Raw genomic sequence first — 20,837 nt, 5'->3', positions numbered from 1 at the left:
TTTCTTTCGCTTCATTTAAATGTATTTTCTATTCTCTCTATTTCCTGCTTTACTCATCACTTCTGACTTGTTCCCTCATCTTCGTCCATCATAGTAGTAATACTTCCTTAAAAAGGAACTTTCCAAATCAAAGTCTCCATACATGTATAGAAAACTGTTGAAAAATGATGAAAAAGTTGTAGAAACAATTTCTAAAGCCTGAACTCCACTATAAGCATAGCACACAAACCTTTAGTGCAGTTATGTCTTATTTTGCCTACTTTCATGTCAGATAGTAAAATGGGACAGTGGATCTAGTTGCAGCTGAATCATACTTACTCATACTAGATATTTTCACAATTCCATCAACAGCACTCACTCATTTCGTCCTCCACCTCCTCCCTCATCCTTCTTCCTTTCCTGACACAGCCCCTCACTGATCCACATCTCACATCTCACAGTGTGTTTAACCATTTCCTACCTTCACAGCTGCTGTGTCCCTCCTCATATCCGGCGCTGCAGCTGCACTTTCCAATGGGCACCAGCCACTCGCCCTCAGCGCTGCAATGCATCCTGGGAGGGCTGTCAGTGTCAACCTCAGAGTTGTTGACGCAGGTACCGCGCACCTCCACTAGAGTGGCGAACGCCGCCTCAGCCACCGTGTCGGGGAACACTGCCAGGTTCTGGACGGTTGCAAGGCAGCGCTTGTAGTAAACTCGCACAGCCACCAGGGCCACGCAGGCGCCGACGTCCTGGAATGCCAGGTGGAAGCCTTTACGGTTGAGGTGGCCGATCTCACGCACCTCCGTGTTCAACTTCATCTTCCTCTCACCAAGGTCGCCCTGCGTGAAGCTCTCATCAGCAGCGATGGTGTCGATCTTAGTGTAGCGGTCTTCCCGGGTCACACCACCAAGGTCCCTGTCGGACTCAACGTAAAGGAGGTTGAAGGTCTCCTTGCAGGTGCCTGCCACGCCGGGGATGCTGTTGCAGTCACGCAGGGTGAACTGCAGCTCCACAAAGATACGCTGGCCACCTCGGCGTGCCACCCAGCCAGTCTGCAGCCAGTTGTTCTGCTGCGTGGGCTCCATCACATTGCATACCTGGTACGTCCGGATAGGCTTGTACTTCTCATCGACACCACTGATCTCCTCCCACTGTAGAGGCAAAGAGCAAGAGAGGGGGACAACAAACATTAAGTGTGGAGTGGAATAAGAAGTGGTGGACGATGGGAAGATAATGTGATGAGGCCAAGTGGAAAACAGAAAGTTTAACAACAAAACCAGAGTGGAGTCAGTTCAGGTTACTCAGTAACTCAACAGTCTAATAACATAATCTGAGTGGATGTGTGGGTGAAAAATAACTGGCAGTCCCTTTAAAAATGGCACAAAAACAATGACAATATACTGAGTCATCACTTCAGTCAGCAGTGGGTCTAATACTATGGGCCAGACATTAGTCACTTAAACAAATGGCTAAGGGAAGCAGGTCTTTATGCTGCGAGGACTTTAGGATTAGGATCATTGTTTAAATGTATCTTCAGCTTAGCCTGAAATTCCTTAATCTTAATCAGCGGCAGCATCAGAATACTGAAATTTTCCATCCATCTGCTGGAAAATTGTTAAAAGCAAAACAACTAATTAAAAAGACTGAACGACTGCTTTCTTGCTTCTTTCCAGACAGGCTGGCGGTGGAGGGTCTTCTAACCATTTATGTGTGTTTAATTTCCGTCTTTCACTGTAAAATTTATCGTGTTAAAAAAAAATACAGCAAATGTGGCTTGCTGTGCTGCCACAGGTCATAAAGGTGTGTCATAAATTTAACAGCTAGTGACTATGTGAAAGCTGATTAGCTTCATTAGCATTTTACAGATTAAACTGGGTTAGACCATCTTAGATCCTCTTTAAGTCATTATTAATACATGAAATGTACCATTTCTCTGCTGCTGTGATTTCAAGCTGCTGGAGGAGGATGTCAAGGAAGGAAAGCAGAAAAAATATTTTTAATTCTACAGTAATTTTTCTCCAAGTATTTACAATAGAGGCAGAGTTTGTATTTCAGAAAAATACCCACACGTATAATTTGTCAAATAGATAAACTTCACGTCATTACTGCCTGACTGAAGTAAACAGCAACAATGAGCGGCTCTATTTCTTGGATGCATACACAAACCAAACCAGACAGTGAAAGTGGATTATATATGATGGTATATCCATTCATCTTGGATAAAGCTCTATATGTGGTCCGTGTCGTGCCTGACAGAGATTCAACAAACCCTACACTAAACAATACTGATGTATCTGTTCACACATGCACAATTCCCTACACAGGCTATTTATATACAGTAATAGACATCTCAGGTGTATGAGCAGGGAAAGGCCAACCTCCAGGTGGGAAGTGGTGACAAACTACTGTGGCAGTGGGATTCCTAAAAAAAAGGCTGCATTTGTCTCGCAGTCATAACTTTGCACAAAGGTTTTTACAAGCCGAATCGATCGACACAAGCCCGGGTCCATTTATCTGTGGCAGCATATCTGTGTGGCTGGTTTGGACACTGCAGTATCTTTTGCCTAGATTAGCAGGACAATTAATCAATGATAACGATCAGCTTAGAATGGGGGAAGAAGACACACATGTACAAACAAATGAATAAAAATGTGCACACTTACTCCATTGGGGGGAAATGACGTCCAACCCAGCTCTGCCTGAGTCTCCTTAGAATTCAGCAGGACCACTGCAAGAAAACACAGGCAGACAGGCAAACATGGGGTTAGAGGTCACTTTAATAGAGATTAAAGGCTCCTTTATTTTAGTGAAAATAAGCCAACGATGTGCCTCAAATACAAAACAAAAAAATAAATAACAGCAAAAATAATCATCAATTTACAACTACAAAATGACATGTTACACTTGGAATAATGACAGAAAGCCATTAACACCAAGGCAGGCTTGTCAAAATCTGCTGAGGGCAAACGTATCCCTTCATAAGTGCATTAATGCCATCTGTTGAGGACTTAAGCTAGACAAATAGCTTTCGATCATCCTCTGGCTTTAGTAGTATAAACACACACACACACACACATACAGAAGATCACAAACAAACACAAAAAGCAGGAACTCTCATGACAAAACACCCTCAGATAGCTTTCAGAGGCGTAGCAGAGACAAAAACAACCTGAAAGTCTGTTTCAGCACCATGGACAGAGAGTGACTCAGAGTCTGGGTTCAGCACCACGGACAGCTACACAGGAAACAATGTGCTGGAGGTGAAACTCAACACAAAGCACCGAATGATTGAGTGATTGGACTAATTTTACACCAGAATTACCATGATTACCTATATAACCACACGTTATACCACAGAAATCACAAAGCCACAGCTCACAGGTCAGGATGTCTTTGATGCCGTCAGGATGAGACAGCTTCAGTTTCAGTTCAATGCAGCGTGCGTACATGAAAGCCTCCATCGACACATTTATCTTAATCTATAATGCAATATCAACATCTGTAGTGACATATGGTGAGCTGCATTATCGTGTCATTTTGAAAGGATTTTGCTGATATTAAAGTTACCCATGCTTTAAGCTTGTCTGCTTGAACCCCCACCACCCCCACCACTACCTACATCTGAGGTTTGACAACCAGACAGAGCCATTTTTAGTGCTTTGAAGAACACACTGTGCCAACTGCTATTTTATCATCCTTGAAAGTTTCTTTCATTCCTGTGTGACTTTTACTTTATTTTTTTTCTCCTTCGACTTTCAGCCACTTCAGGAGCTTGTAAGGGCTTTCGAAAATAACCTGAGGGACACATTTTGGAGTTGGAGGCAACAGTTGAGACGTTACCATCTCACCTCATCATGAGCAATGCCGGCATTCTTAAGAAGTATGACTTTGATCTCATACCTGCTGCTACATGACAAACATTCGGCCTTTCGTCGACATTAACAACAGGGCACATGGACGAGAGTAGAAAACCTACACAGTCTGACTGATGCTGTAAAAAAAATGTTGTGACTCAAGACCTGTAATCTCACTGACTCACACGCTGACAAGGACAAATGTGTGCTGATGAACCAAAAGGGAAGTGAAAATAAACCTGTGAACTTTAACAAAAAACAGGCAGCTAAACTCATCTCTGAGACATCTTTTAGAAGTTTGCAACACAAACAGTATTTGAGATGTATTTAAAGAAAAGACTGCTCTGTAGTGTCCCCACATTGTATCACCAAAACCCTTAGAGGCTGATGAGAACGAGAGTTATTGTTCTGTTTGGGAGACACTGGAGCGTACGATGGAGTGTAAGGAAGCCTTGCTGGACCATGAGAGATCCTTTACTAAACACTTAACTTTATTGTTTTGGGGTTAACACCGCTGGGTGCCCAAAGCATGGTTCTGTGGTTAGCTGATAACACAGAGGCATTTGGAGAAGATTAGACAGGGAGAGGGCAAGGGTGGTGGAGAGACACAGAGGAAGGCCGAGGCAGAAGGCAGGCAGAGAAAATAATCGGTGAAGGAGAGTCAAGAGAAGAAAGAACAAGAGCCAACATGAAAGGGAGAGTGACAAAAAACGAAAAGAAGTTGGCAGAAGAGAGACGGGAGAAAGAAACGAGCATGTGAAGTGCAAATAAATGAATACACCGAGTAATACACAGAAGGATCAGTGTGCCTTAGTGAGCAGTCAGTCAGTCAGTCAGAGAGAGACTCAGAGGACGAAGTTGGCACTATGATCACACACTGAATACAAAAGTCCTGTAATCACAGCCTGGTTAGACTAATGGGCCTTCAGGGGCAGGAAGAAGAGAGAGAGAGAGAGAGAGAGAGAGAGAGAGAGAGAGAGAGAGATAAAAGAGAGGCAGACCAAATATCAAGCAAAGGAAAGCAGGTGAAAGAACGGCCACCAAAAGAAGGAGAGCGAGGAAAAGTTAGTAAAAAAGGACAAAACCCCCTCTGCTTCTCATGGCTCTCACTTAATAGCTGTGACACATTAGCTCTACTAAACAATACTTTCAAAAGGCTGATTCATAAATAATTACCCTTCATTATAGAGACAATGTGCATCTGTAAGCCAGCTTTTCTTTGGTGTTTTTCTGGCCTCTGCCATATTCAGGACACACAAAATGATGCAGACTGTGATCACCAATAGATAAAACCGATGATGCATGAAGGGCCTTTTATGGTTTGATTATAATATCTAGAGAAGAGAAGAGGGAGAGCACGAAAAGACAAAAGAAGTTTTCATATTTTTATTTGAAACTTTAAACCTGACAACTTTCCATTTTGGGTAATCGGGGTTTCTAAGAATTCTCAGAATTGAAAGAAATAGATCCTTTGAATTGAACTTGAACATGTTAATACTGTTCTCGCTGCCTTTGTGCACAGCATGAGGATGTGTGAGCATGCAGGAGGTGGAGATTTAAAGGGACTCTGATTTGTTTTCTCCTTTGTTTAGCTGTAAGTGGTTTCATTAAAAGTGTATCTAAACGTCTCTTTCTACCTTCCCTCCCTCTGTTCTCACACACTCTTTCATCTCTCCTCAGTTTTGTGTGATGTATTAATCGAGTTGTTCAGCCTTGCTGAAACACAAGGATGAGATGTGTCGGATACAAAAGCATGCACTAAGGAAGAGACAGCAGCAGAAAAGACATGGACAACAGCACTCAAGCATTCAAAAGAAAGAGAGGGGATTTTTATGTGCACTCAAGAAGAGGCAAACACGTGTCTAGCCGGCACTTACATGGTTATTTTTTTTTCCTTTTAGTGTCGCGAAGGCCAATTTCAAGGGCATCCACAGTTAAGGGTTCTCATTCTGCAACTCTAAACTAGGAGTACAGCAGACTTCCACTTACACAAGAGGTGAAAATAGAACAAACTAATAAGTAAAAAATAAAAGTTAATAAGTTTAGTGCAATGAAGGTAATAGAAATATGCTAAAAAACATGTTTACCTCAGATGTCCTATATCACTGTAGCTTTGCAGCCAGCCTGCGCCCTAAGAATGCCCAGGGGGCTCCACCTGCCTGAAGGGAAAGGACTGAGTGGAGGCTATTAATGATCCACCGGGGTAACGTCTGTCCACACGTTATACAACAAGGGACAGGAAGGAGGCGAAACCTTAAACGGCCCCTAAACTCTAAAACTTTACCCGGTAAAGAAGACAGCAGCATCAAACAGGTATGTATAAATCGAGGAGAGTAACAGGAAGAGATAATAGGGCTAAAATTATACAGCAAATGTAAAAAATAAAGTCGTACAGGTATGTACACATGTACCCGAGAGACTTTCCCTCCCCAGAGAGTGAGACTGGTTCTCCACTCTCCCACTAAACAGAAATATCAAAGCAGAAGCACCCTGGAGGCTGCAGGGATTTACAGTCTGGCTCGAGGACACTACAGAGCAAGGAGGGAACATGGGAGTCGTCTGAACTGCAGCACTTCTTATGAAGAATGATCTTCCTGTTTGCTTCACTACCCTGCTGCTCAAAAACACGGGAGGCAGGATAATATATAGTTCAACAGGAACAATACAGTAATACTGCTGTAGGACAGATAAAAAAGGATAAATGGATAGGGGATATGATGTGTCACATAAAAACACAAACAGGCATATAAAAAGATAAATGCTGTGTATAAACACACACCTTCTGAGACAAATGGTGTCAGGGAATACACACACACACACACACACACACAGGGCTATAATAGCAGAGCTAACAGCAGAGCACATTAACTTCAAACTGGGCTCTCCTTTTAACAGAGTCATTAAACTTTCAACTTCCGTAATGTGACATACTGTAAAGAGACTGGGCTGTCTGCACTCTGGAGCTGCCCATGCAATTACCTACATGATGCATGACAATGGGGTGAATGGTTAAATGCTACTATTGTTCACGGCATGTTTCCCATCTCTATACAATGTGCCAAAAGTAGCTTTTAAACTACATTATGAGCTCTAAGTACAAGACTATAATTATCGATCATTATAATTATGAACTCATTTGTTTTCATTGTTAATTGCAGCAGGACTATAAACATACTTTATAAACCTTCATAATTCTATCATCTCAACATATGCCATAATATTTAACCCTTTAAGAAGATTGTAACTTCTGAATGGGCCTAATTGTTCACTGTCCTGAAGCAAAAAAGATGATTGTGAAGCATTAGGTGACCTAAGGGTTAAACATGGTGCACAGGAGACCTTTGTTAAATGTCAGCGCCTCTTTCTGTGCCACTCTCTCTCTACACTGTTGACTTGCAAAATAAAGGGTGCATGGTGGAAAAATTTGTACGGTCTTGTTAAGCCAGCTATAACAGAGGAGGTATCATGTTTTGTGTGTGTTGTTAATCCTCTCACGGCTTCAATTCAGTAAGGTAAATCCCTGAAATCCATGCATACTTAAATGAGGGAAGATAGGTGTGGGGACATGTGTGACATACAGTCTATAGTCTCTTTTTTTGTTAGAAATTTTCTGTGAAAGATTCAGGTCTGCAGTAATGAAGGAAAGACAGCAGGGTTCCAGCACCAACAGCGTGAAATACATTTTTACAAAACATCATACGGTACATAAAATCCATGTCTCCCTCCCTATTCTCTTTTCAATTACTTTCAAGCTCTCCCACCTTATCTTCCTCATTCTCATCCCACGATAATTCTCAGCTTTTCCTTCTTCCTACCTCTTCTGCAGTGCCAGACTTGAATCTGAATGACCACCTGTTTAGACAAATAGCTTCAGGAGGAATGACGTGTGTGTGTGTGTGTGTGTGTGAGAGAGAGAGAGAGAGAGCTTGAGGGAATGAAAGAAAAGAGTCATTGAGCGAGTCAGAAAGAGCGAAAGCAGAGGGGGAAAAAAAGAAAGGAAGGAAGAGGCAAAGAGTGAGGAGTGACTGTAAAAAACAACATGGTAATAGAAGGTTTCAGTCAAGCATAGAAGGAAAAAGATCCTATTAAAGTTATGCCTGCTCCTGCCGAAAAAATACACTCCAGCCAAGCATTGTTATTACAATATGTTCTGAAGCTCTGCGGCTCATACAATAGATTCACCTGCTTCTTTATCCCAGACAGACAAGAGGGTAAGAAATGAGAACGATAGAAACATCAGGAAAAAAGAAAGAAACATTCTCATAGACTGAAAGTCAAAGAAAAAGAAAATGCTACATAAAAAGAGAGACGGAGAGACCTGAGGCCAAGGAAACTCTCATTTGTAGGGTCTGGTAAAAGGTTGTAATTATTTGTCTAGAGGGCAGGGAGAGAGCTGTCAGGTCTTATTCTTACAACAAAGCAGCTCTAAGGTACAGACCATGCAGGTGCACACAGTAAACGACCTGACTGAAGGTTCTGTAAAAGATGAAGAGATCCAGCGCTGCCAGAAGCTCACATGAATGAACGTATCAGGTTACATTGTAGGACACACAGCAATCCAAAGCTGCTTTCTTTCTCCTGTGCCTGTTGGCTCAGCTTCAGGCAATCCACTTTAACCACGGTTTTTAGCAAAAGGGATAAGCCATTTAAAGGAACAAGTGGACCATGCAAAGAGAACTATTTAAGGGATGGACAGAGCGGCAAGCGAAGAGGTACGTGTAGGAATCACTTCAGGAACAGTCACAGCACTAAAAGCGAAGTCCTCAAAATAAAAAAAAAAAAACAGGAATCGACCAGGCGAGAGAGGTGAGAGCAACTCTCACAGATATAGAAAGTTGAAAAACCAAAAGTGAGAGGATGAGAGAGATGAGAGAGTGGGGTCCACATGCCCGAGTGACTCAGCAGCTGCTTCTGGGTTCATGGCCTGGGGAAACAGGCTGGGTCTCATGAGTGCAACATCGGTCATCGGTTTCTACAGGCTGAAGTGAACTGGCAGTTCACTCTGATGTTTGCCTCATTAGAATGAACGGTATTCCACTTGACACAAATTAACCCTTTACATAACGATATGAACAGCATCAGGAGTTGCACCAGCAGTATAGAGCTCCAAAGGGACCTCACTGGTACAGCTGAGCAGTTTTCACATTTATTTAAACTGCAACCAGATGTGGTATGCATTTTAGACATAAACAGTAGGCCTATAGCTAATACCAACACAGTAACATTCAGGCAATCCTATCCTAAGCATATGCGTGATGCTCAGTGAGGCAGTGTTTAATGTGCTTGCATAACATGAGAGTTTACAGCCACGTGTGACCGAGGCAGAGCGCAGTTTCACTGCATCTTCATCATCAGATCATTACAGAAGCAGAAGGTAATTACACAGTCAAACCTGAAGTGGGGTTTGTATGTGTAGAGGGATGGCTGTATGTGTGTAGTAGTTGTGCAAATGTTAAAAAAGAAGCAAACTTCACGCACCAGTTTCTTATGCAATGACGCTCACACACAGAAACGTGTAATTATATTCCCTCGTCGCAGTGACAAACTCAAGCGTTAACCTTTTTGAAGCGCAGAGGACCGCTTTAAATGTCACAAAAACACGGGGCGCACAGGAAAAGTGGCATGCATGGCATTCATGTCTGCAGACACAAACGCTCTCATGTTTGCACTTGGACAGGTTAATTTAAGCTGAATGAGCGTGCAAAAGTGCACCTGCATCAATCACGCATGATCAGGCTGCAAACACTGAATGCCAGGATTTATCGGATCTCTGAATGTGTATGAGCACTGAGTGTTTACACACACACACACAAGTTTTAATTCTGGGAATGCCTTGCTGGCAAGCCTTTCAGAGGACTTTTAAATAATAGAAGTGTGTATCTTTGCACTGTGCCACTACGTCCTCCATCTTCTCCCCGAGTCTCTCCTCAGTCCAGCCAGCAGACTGCATTATTTAACTCGACACTCATTCAGGCCACTGTATCTTGAAGAGGGCCTGCCGGGGCCCTACAGTTTGATGTCAGTGCAATAGAGAGCGAGAGAAAACATGGTGACGCAGGCAAAGACGAGGAGAGGAGACAGAAGTGTGCGTGACAAAGAGAAGAAAAAGTTTTGTCTGTCATCGTCTCCTGTCATGTTTGTCCGTTACAACATGCCCGTCTGTTTCGTCCTCAACACCTCACTGCCCCTTCACCTTTCTTCTGTTTTCCAATTACCTCAGTTTTCCACAATCCTCTACCATCCATCCCCTCCGCCTTTTTTTTTTTTATTATTTCATTCCCTTTGCCCTGGTCTCCTTCCGTTCACCCTCTCTTGCTCCCTTCATTCCTCCCTCTCTCTTATTCATAAGTGAGGGCGGAGGAGACGGGAGGGCAGAGCCGTTACATAAGTGAAGAGGAGCTCCAAGGTTTTGTGCTGACTTTGTTTTCCCTCTGGTTCAATTTGAGAACCACTTTAGATTAAATTAGGTCGTCTTCTTCTACATTCACCTCTCCTCATCTCTTTCATTCTTCTCCCTCCCTCCCTCCTCTGCTTAGTTCTGCACTCTTTTATTCAATGACAACTGAAAGAAGGAGAAGTACCTGCAGCAGTGTTGATGTACACAGCGGGGTCAACATGCACACAATAACACACAGAAAACAGTCTGTGCGCCCTCAATAATTTGATGCATACTTCATATTAAACGTCGTCCCAGTAATTCTCCATGGAAACACATACATTTCCAAAGCCATAACGGTGTTAATTCTCCTTCTCCTTCTTCCCATAGTGTATTACAAAGCAAACAGCGTGCTGTGCTGAGGTAAACACAAACACACCACACGGTCACTGGAGCGCAGCCACAACAAAAACATTGTTTTACAGATAACTAGATCTCCAAACCATCTTTATGTAAATTCACCTTTTTTTTTTAAAAAAAAGAGGCTAAGCTTTGTAAAGCTATTTCCACAGAATCACTTATGTTTCATATAAGTATAAAGACTCTCATTCATCCAGTTCATGTTTATATTCAAGAGTTTAAAATTGAGGCAACTGGATTGATTGCATAGTTTTCTGAAGACATTTCACCAGCTCCCTGAGTCCTCAGTCCTGTTGATCCCACTTTATTCAGAACTTTTTCCTGTTTGTGTTTATTATCTACTCACTACTTTCAAGCTAAACTGGGTTAATACATGCATTAGCCGTCTGGTGTATAAGAGTGGATTATTCTACATTCAAGAACGAGGTGACAGCCTCATCTTTAAGCCCACTTAACTTGACATGTAAGCTGTATTTGGAGGATGATGGTATGTTTCTGACCACAGGAAAAACATGCACATAAGGATGTGAAGTATTTCCTAACAATAAGCAAAGCTCAAATAATTCGCGTATACTGACTAAGTGAATGCCTGAACCCATTAATTATCTTCCAGGATAAAATCCATGTTATGTGTGGATCTAAGTGAGTTTGATTGTCCAGGGTAAAGCAGCCTTAATGAGGTAATACCTGCATGGTTCCAATAAAATGTATGCTGTGCTGACTATGCAGCTGTGGATTACCCCGTCATTTTCAAAGTTGTCATATATCTTTTTAATGTGTCCGAATCTCACTAGATAAAACAACTGCTATTCAGTGCTTTATCACCAGGGATAAGGAAGAATAATGACGTTGCAATGTGATTTGAGTAAACTAATCCTTTAAGCTTTGCAACAGTGCTCTTACAACATCTCATGTTATATCACCCAGCTGTGCTGTGATGTCTTCATGTCTTTATTTTCATCACACACTCGCACAGCTTTATACAAACCACTTTGATATAATTCAGAGGCCACAACATAAAATAAGCAGCTTCTTTCACATCACCTTGTCTTATCCTGTCTTGACTTTTCCCAAAAAGCCACCTCGTGTGTCTTGTAGCAGCCCTACGGCATACCCTCCTTACTCTGATTCTCTCTCCCTCCCTCTCGCTGTTCATCCTCCCTTTCTCTTCCTATCATCAGCGTTGTTTCAACACCAAGTCCATGGACCCTTAGAGCGATTCCTGCCTCTCTACAGGCCCAGCACCCATTATCCTCCGGATCGATCTGCTGCATCGATGAACAATAGCAGCAAAAGACGCAGATGAAATGAAGGATCGGTAGACAGACAGATGAATGGCCCAAACAGGACAAGAAGAGGTGAGTGATAGATTAAGCAAGGTGGACAGAGAGAAGAAGAAAAACACATGAGAGCGTAGTGTGGTGGGAGAAGATGATGGAAGCAGGGAGGGCGGGCATTGCAGGGCCATTCGTCAATAGCCAGCAGTGCGACCCTGAGGATCGATGAGGCTGACAGCCAATCAGTCAATAGGGCCCATAACTAGCTCTGCAAGGCAGGAGCAAAAGGGTTGAATGGGAAAAGAAAAGACGGCTCGGTCATAGCACTCAATAGGCCAGAAAAACCGCCGCTCTGATGCAACCCTGTCAAAATACAATATGATAGTAGTGAAGGATAATGGGATCGGAAAGAACATGGATTAGATCAAATGGAAAAATGAGGAATGGGATCGCATTGAATCAAAACAATTCAATGTTGTGTTAGTGTGCACTGATTTGGACATTGTCCAGCAAGAGCTGACCTCCAGCAGTCTGCTGAAATTCTGGGTTAAGGCCACAAAGTTGTGAACAACAGAAACCAGTAGATGTCATCATGCTCCAACTGCATGACGATTTCATGGTTAAATCATTCCGTGAATTGGCTCACAACCCTCCGTACGATTTAATTTCCGGATAAATGTGCAAAATGTTTGCATTTTATTTTGAAAATTAGGCTAATGCTAACCACATTATATGGTTCTTCCTGCAGGTTGAGCCAGATCCGGTTTGAGGTGATGAAGAGGAACATAAAACCAGCTTGTAAGGGACAAGGTAAGACAGGCCACAGCTAGTTGCTTAGCAGCAAGTGAACTTTCAAAGTGAAATACTCACATTTAAAGTGACTCACTTGTTACAGGCTGAGTGTGAGGAGACGTCTATGAATGTACATTGTGCCTGTGAATGGTTTTTTATCCTTTATAGATGTACCCAAGACTCAGAACACCGACACTGTGCTCATTCAAGATGACCCTGTAATGATCTAGTTGTGCAGCTGGCGATATTAGATTCCTATCAGATGGGAGCTCATCAACAGAATCCAGCCCGCTGCTCCACATGAGTAGGAACTCTGATAAGAAGACACCAACAGAGAAAAGAAGTCCAGGGATACAGAACACAGAGCTGAAAAAGTAACTGTAGAAACAGCAAAAGTCAGCCCAGCAAGTGATCCGCTTCTGTTAAGCACACAAATGAACACACACATACATAAAGGGGGAAAAAAAAACTCCATGGAAAATTGTGATTATTAATTATCAAGCCAAGCCTATAAATAAATAATGTGTATCAGCGAGCGGTTAGAAAGGCGGATTGAGGCAAGCCACAGCAGCAGCAGCAGCAGCAGCAGATCAGTAATTAATGAAATCAAAGTGCTCCTCTAATGAGAGACAAAGAGCACTTCCTTTACTGATGACTCCTCCCTCGGGTAAACAAGAACCCAACTGACAAAAAATATTGGGTTCATTTTAAATATGTCCGACTTAACACAAACGCAGTTTAGTCACATACTCACAAATCTGTCCAGTCCGGTGAGAGGACACAGACAGCTTGAGCTCCTCATTTGTACCAATGGCTCTAAGCGCCACAACCCCGTCTTCCCCCTCTTCATCCACCCACCAAGCATTATCCCATTTCATTTCTCCACAGCCAATTGTTTATTTACTTATCGCCGGGCAGATAATAGAACAGCATTAATCTGCTAATTCCTCATTTTTTTACGCACCAATTTTACTGTTTATGCAAATGGGCAGAAAAGCAAGGCTGGCTCTACAGCATGGGCTGACAGGCTGACTGCAGGATTTAATTATCAGGGCTAATTACTTGTTTTCCCTCTAACTGCTAACAACAGGACCACTGCTACTATGCTTCCCTGGGTGATAATGCCTGAGGCAGCCGCTGGTTCAACTGGAAGGACAGTGGTGAGACAGCACCACAGGAAACGGGGATGTCTTTTCTCAGCTTGCCATTTTAAATCATCATTTTTTTGTCAGTCAGAGTCACAGTTGGATGTGCTAAAATGCTTCAGCAGCACAGCTGATTGACCAAAACGCCTAGTTTAATATTTCTGTCACTTATGCAATGCTACATAGACAACTGTCCAGGGAATCTCCCACATGTCTTACCCCTCCTTCCCTCCATTCATGGGCTACAATGCATAAAACATAACCTTGCACACTGATGCGAGAGAAAGTTCACCAGTGGAAAGCGCATTCATAAAATGTAGTCATTTATATACTGGAAAGGACCAATTACTTGAACATGGGTGGCGTGTGACCAAAAAAAGGGTCCTACAACATCCAGAATGCTTTGCAACCTGTTTCTGTGCTCTTCAACAGGGAACATAGCTAAGAAAAAGGCAGGAGGAGGAGAAGCTTGTTGACAATGGACATAAAAATCTGTAAAGCCGTATAACCTTATATCTCCTAAGGAGACTTAGGTCCTTCAATGTCTGCCAGACCATGCTGCAGATGTTTCACTCGGTGGTCTCCAGCGTCATCTTCTACGCTGTAGTGTGCTGGGGCAGCAGGATGAAGACGGCCGACACCAACAGACTCAACAAGCTCATTAGGAAGGCTGGCTCGGTACTGGGAGTGGAGCTGGAGTCTGTGGTGGAGGTGACGGAGAGGAGGATACTGAGGAAACTCCTCAGTATTCGTAACAACACGTCTCACCTCCTGTATGACAGACACACTGCTGTCCTACAGGAGCACATTCAGTGGTAGACTGAGACTACCGAGGAGCAGCACAGAACGCCACAGGAGGTCCTTCCTGCCAGTGGCCATCAGGCTGTATAACTCCTCCCCTTATTATCCCCTTCTTATCTAACCAAACAACAAAAAAATATGCAGCTGCTGAGGCCCCTGTATCATCAGGTCATTTGTTTCATCGGCTAAGGCTAAGTGTTCTGCTGGTTGTGACAACAAACCATCAGTTAAACAGGTGCAGTGACAATCTAATTTATGGCTGCTAATAAACTAATTGAGGCCACTTTAATATAATGAACCTGTGGTGTGTGCGGACGCACGTGCTTAACTCAAATGGCAGCTGTGCGTTGAGTGCGTATCCCTTCACATGTTCATTCACACATGCATTAATATGTGCAATGATCAAGCTAATAACATGGCAAGGAATGCACCATGTTGATGTGATCAAATCTGCAGATGGGGGCTCGGGTAATTATAGTTCGTCAATATGACAACTCAGCTCCCACTAATCATACTAAGAATAAACGTACACGTTTACAATAACACCTCATATGCAACATTGCTTTAATTAGCTCTGGCTAATTGAGCAGGGAAGTTAGCCTGTTAAAAATATGTTACAGTATTATAGATATATTAAAAGTAACAGCGTCACGTAAATGCCACTTTATTTTGTACTTACAAAATAATAAATGTAACTTAATATGATTTCAATCATTAGTTTGTTATACTAATTAAGCTAACTCAACCAAGCTTTAATAGAGAAACACTACTGAGCTCACAAATGAGGAGGGGCAAACTTCTTCTATCTGCCACAAACCTAAACCATGGTGATAAATTCCCCACCAACTGACAGGACTGCACAAGCCTACATTTGCCCTGATTAGACAAAACTTCTTAAACATCATCAAGATTTTGCTACAATCATGTAAAGCTCACAGGCCTGTAACCTCTACATTTTAAGCACACAAACTGTTCTACACCACAAATTACTCTACAGAGACATGCATGCTCCTCCTCCACACCAATAGCCTAACAACCTGAAGTTGACTTTCTGCCCTTTGGGGGTTAAAAGGGAAAGGTCATCTATCTTGACCTCTAAAGCCCTCCTCGACACCTTGTATCGAACAATCACAACGGCCGGTTCAGAGCTCAAAGGTCACATCCCACCGGGGGTGTCAGACCTATCGACCTGAGGGGGTGAATCAACTGAGGAACCAATCAGGACGCCTGCCGCGACATGTAAGGGGGTTTGATCAAATGTATGTACATCTCATTTTACAACCTCAAAGCCTTGAGGCATTTTGTAAATCCTACATATATTATATATATTAAAAGTAACAGCGTACCAGCAAAACAGCAACAGCATATCCTGGATGATGGACTGAAGCGCCCTTACACACACATATGGGAGGAAAACCTAAAGACTTCTGTATGCATGAAGCTAAAGTTAGTTTTAATCAAACTCTGAAATCTGATTACTAATGTGTGTCACCATTTCCTGCACACACCATTTACTGAGTTTCTCGCAGTCACCATTGGGTTAAACTTCAGTGCACTGGACCTCAGGGAGCAGTTGGTCGTGTGAAAGGTTCTTCATCTGCCACAGACAGCTTATGGCCATGTTATAGATGGCTAGAGCGGAAAGAACGAATGCAGGGAGGGCGGAAGATATCAAAGGGGGGGACAGAGGGGTGGGTCGGAGGGGGGAAAGAGAGATGGGATGACAGAGGGTTGAGATGATGAGGGCAGAGCAGGGTCACGATTCCATGACTGCTGGAGCCCTTCAGAGCTGAGTAGCGTGGCACATGGCATCGCTAATGAAATCTGTGCATTCACTCTTCTGGCAATGAGAGATTGGGGGGGGGGGAGGTTGGGAGTGTGATGAAAGTCAGAAAAAAAATGGTGTGTGGTGGAAGTAAGGAGAACTAATAAAGAACTGAAGTAGAATGATGAAAAAAATGAAGGCAGATAGAATGAGTGGCAGAAGACAAAAATGAAAAAAAAGCAGGAGAGGAGTCCTCATCTCCATACGCTGTGATAGCAGGCAGATTTGAATTTAGGTCCCGTCTTTCATGGAACCCCTATAAATAGGGACGAGAAGCAAACACCAAGCAATTTCGTCGCAACACCAAACACAATGCCTGATTGAGGGCAAATTAAAATGCAAATGCAACAATTCCATTTTTCCAGATTTCACCCACACGATAAGCGAAGGGACCTCTGTCTCTTTCATAAAGTGTAGCGGTGTGCACGAGTATGTGTGTGTTAGTGTGTGTTCTACACACAAATGTGTGTGTTTTTGTTTGTCAAGTTTCAAATGAGAGGGGACAGCAGGGAGACTGGAGGTGAGGTTGTATAAACAGATTATATTCAGTTCCGTCATCTCCGAGCTGAATTTCAATCGTCATCGTTGCTGCCGTTGCTTCTGTCCTTGTCAAGAGTTTCAACAGACATATAAGAAAGTACAGTTTGTAAGATTGCTCAGTTAAAAAACATTTGAAAAATTAACATTAATTATTAACAGAATAGCTGACATGCAAGCCCAGGACAGAAATGTAGCTGAAGCAACACTGGTGTGGTGTAGCTTATAGATTTAGCACATTCTGCTTTGCACACTATGACATCCTTTTGTGGCATCAGGTGATGCTCCCTGCTGGATGCCTGGGCCCTGCAGCAAGCCCAGATTGTGTAGCTTCTCCAGCACACAGTGTCTAGTAATGGTAGTAATGTTCACGTGATATAAATATTAAAGAAAACAATTGAATGATAGAAACACCACAACCCTCAAGACTACTACTCCACCTCCATTAACAAATCACCATGAACAGGCTCTGATAAAGAAGTCAAAAACATACAAGTAATAATACAGGGTTATTTATTTCTGTTTCACAATGTGTGACAGAAACGTCCTCTCATTTCTGCTCTACCCGTCAAAAAGTTTTAATTATGAGCCATTTTAAAAACTGGCATAAAAACAGCTTTTATGTATACAAAGTATCTGACGGCTGACAGAGCCTGGTTCTGCCCCTTAACTGTTACAAAGCCACTGCTGCACCATATGTACCCTAACCCTTTCCAAGTCACGGGTTCCCGACATATTCAACTACTGAGGTCACGTGGTCTCACTGAGCAGACGGTTTGCACTTGAAGCCAAGCGGAGGGTAAATGTTGATGGTAAAGTGCTGCCCAGTGACCAATGGTTCCACTGTGGCAGGATCTCTTAGCTATTTTCCATTTACCAGTAAAGGTGTGTGCAGGAAAAGGAGGCGCACAGAGGAGGAAGGGAGGAAAAATGTAAAAGAGGGTATAAGCAGGGACAGTGACAATCAGACATACAAAATGACAGACGGCAGCAGTGAGACTAAAGAAAGGACCTAAACCAAACTGCCTTCAGGCCACTCTTTGACTAACTGAGCTGAATTTTTCATCAGCCTCCATTCTCAGGGGGTGGTTGGCTAAAAGCAAGCTTTCCCTCTGCAATCTTGCTGTGTGTGTGTGTATATGTATGAAGAAAGAGGGGGGAAAAATTGAATGATTGTTGAGGCGGCAAGTCATATCTGTCACATGTGGCACCAAGCTGCACAGACTTTCAGAATATAGGAGAGCAAGAAAAGTGTCACTTTACAAGGACATGCTAATGTATTCACTATTAACTTTGGCTGTGTGCTGCTGGGCATTTTCTGAGCTCTTGGCTACTTTTTAGTCCCAGAGCAGACTTGGTGAGAAAGAATGACAGGACAAAAAAAAAAAAAAAAAAAACGCAACAAAGAAGAGGAAGGTTGGAAGACAACGGAGGTCATTTTAGGGATTACTTTTATTCTAATCTCATTTTTTGTTTTCAATTCCCATGTTATTGAACAGTATCAAACTGTACTGTCACTGTTTTAGCCCCATATTATACTACCTAACCTTCATCAGATGTCAAATGTATGTTATGCTGTAGACTTCGGAGACACCTTATACGTACTGTGTACCTTTCCTGTGCACGACTGCTCTTGAGCCTGCTGCTGGAGTAAAAGTCCTCTTAGTCATCCTGGCAGCTAGTTTGTTAATTAACTCTGGTCTGTTGTGGTGCAGCCTGAGTCAAACGTCGAACGTTAGAAGCCATGTTAAAAAAAACACATATACTCCCCTCTGAAAAGATACGGAAAAAAGAAGCTATTCTAGAAAATGCACCTCCACAAAACAAAAGCATTAAAATGCAAATTCCAGTGATTCTGTCAGACTAAACAGCAAGTATGCAAACAAGACCCCCATCCAATCACACAACAAAACACGGGAGTAATTGCCTAAATCACTATCACCCTCAGAGTAACCTTTAGTATCCCCATTAAAATCAATTCATCCACGGAAGGTGAGCCCAATGCACAAACACACAGACACACATAAGACACAATAACCACACACAGCAAGTGTATTAAATGTGAGGGCAAACCAATTATAGAACATAAACCAATTCTTGCTAAAGCACACGCATGCAGACCCGCATATGTCCCCATACACTCCTGTCCTTACTGCAGCAAAGCAGTAATAACCATGGCTACCTTACAGCTACAGGCTGGACCACCAGGGAAGCACGCCGAGAACCGTGTAATAATTCCAGAGATTAACATGCAGCGAAATGAAAAGCTATTCAGCACTGGATATGAAACAATTCTATGTCTTATTATTGCATGTCGTGTTTACTCTACAAGCCTGAAATGTGGGGAGCTGTGTGTGTGTTAACGGTGTGCGTAGATTTAGTTTTAGATTTTTGAAAGCCCTGCATGAGAATCCATGTTTTGCTACAATAATGCCAGATGAAAGAGTTAGAGTGCTGCAGTCCAAGGTCTTATAAGTTTCCTGTCAGAGTGGGTATCAGTGCGTCAGGCATGCTGAGAAACGGGTTTTCCATCGCAGACTTTTAAATCAGATAAGAGAAATCCACAGCAAGGAAGAGTAAGGCTGCAGGGTGTGACGGGTGCCACGATTTTGGATTCATTTTTTGGCCAGACGAGGCACACAGTTTGCACTTGCAAACAGTTGGTAAAGTTTATTTCTTTCTTGTTTTTTTTATTCGTGCAGCTCTCTCTTGATAGCTGTCAGTGCTACAACTGGATTTACATGTTTCCTTTGCAAACATGGCCTCTGCAGTCTTGACTGTACTTCTTGTTCTGGCACCTGTGATCCAAACTAAGCACGACTCGCTTGTTTTACTGAGTCTGCATGATGCTTAAGGAACAATTCCTTCCTGTTTTTATATACCAGTGAGAATGACTGATGCTTCAGACGTAATTGTGTAGGCTCAGAGTGACAAAATTAAGAGTTCAATGAGATCTGACTGTATTACAAGTGCAGACACAGAAAGGAATACATTTGGTGTTCACACTGTTTTGTTGATAGACAATCGCTGGCTCCTCTCCGAGATAACTGATTAATCAAATGCCATGCTCTTTGATTGGCTGGCTGGCTGACAGACCTGCAGACAAAATGACAATCGGCATCTGGCTAACTTGATTATCAGCTGAATAGTTTTTTGATTGACTGCTGGCTGCTTCACTAAATGCCTTCCTGGCGAGCGGTCTTAGCATTCACTAGGTTGCCAGACTACCTGACTAAATGGCTGGTTGTCCGGCCAACTGGTTAACAGGACTAACTGACTGGCTGGCTGGCACGCTGATTGGCTGGCAGGCTAATTGACTTGCAAACAGGAAGGCAACATTTATAGCTGTGAGGAAGCTGAGAAACAACAGGAGCACACTCCACCCAGCCATCCTGCACTGATGACACTCTGATTGCAATCACGAACAGGCACACACAGATATGCATACAAACACACACACAAAGCCAGACATTTCAGAAATATAGTCTGTATGACAGCCTGAATAATAAGCAGCCAAGAGAACAACGTTGACAGTAACAATTCAAAGAGGATGTAATTTTTATACATTATCTACTCCACCATAAGAAAATGTGTCCTTGGTGTGTTGGTCCTCAGCTCAGAAGAAGGTTTTGCTACCTGAACAAGTGCCCTGGACTAACAACCATACTGAGAGGAGCTAGTGACAGTTAAGGCGTGTTTTAGGTTTGGGTGGGACTGCAAGAAGCGATATGATTGGTTAAAATTAGCCTATGATTATAGACATGAAGCCCCTGCGCGGAGTATTGGCTGGTTGTCACTCGCTTCCTGCTCTGCACGCACCAGAGAGGT

General features: G+C 42.8%; 1 protein-coding gene across 1 annotated transcript in view; it reads right to left on the bottom strand.

The window, feature by feature from the left end:
- The window catches only part of epha10 (EPH receptor A10), a 108,842-nt gene that overhangs the window by 79,560 nt on the left and 8,445 nt on the right, over positions 1-20,837 (bottom strand). Inside the window, exons 2-3 of the mRNA XM_028421538.1 lie at positions 2,646-2,710; positions 461-1,133 (exon numbers count right to left, since the gene is read on the bottom strand). Coding sequence (XP_028277339.1) covers positions 461-1,133; positions 2,646-2,710 — 738 coding nt within the window. The remainder of the gene's footprint in view (positions 1-460; positions 1,134-2,645; positions 2,711-20,837) is intronic.

Source organism: Parambassis ranga, chromosome 2, assembly GCF_900634625.1.
Source record: "Parambassis ranga chromosome 2, fParRan2.1, whole genome shotgun sequence".
Taxonomy (NCBI): Eukaryota; Metazoa; Chordata; class Actinopteri; family Ambassidae; genus Parambassis; species Parambassis ranga.
This window is presented reverse-complemented; position numbering and strand designations above follow the sequence as displayed.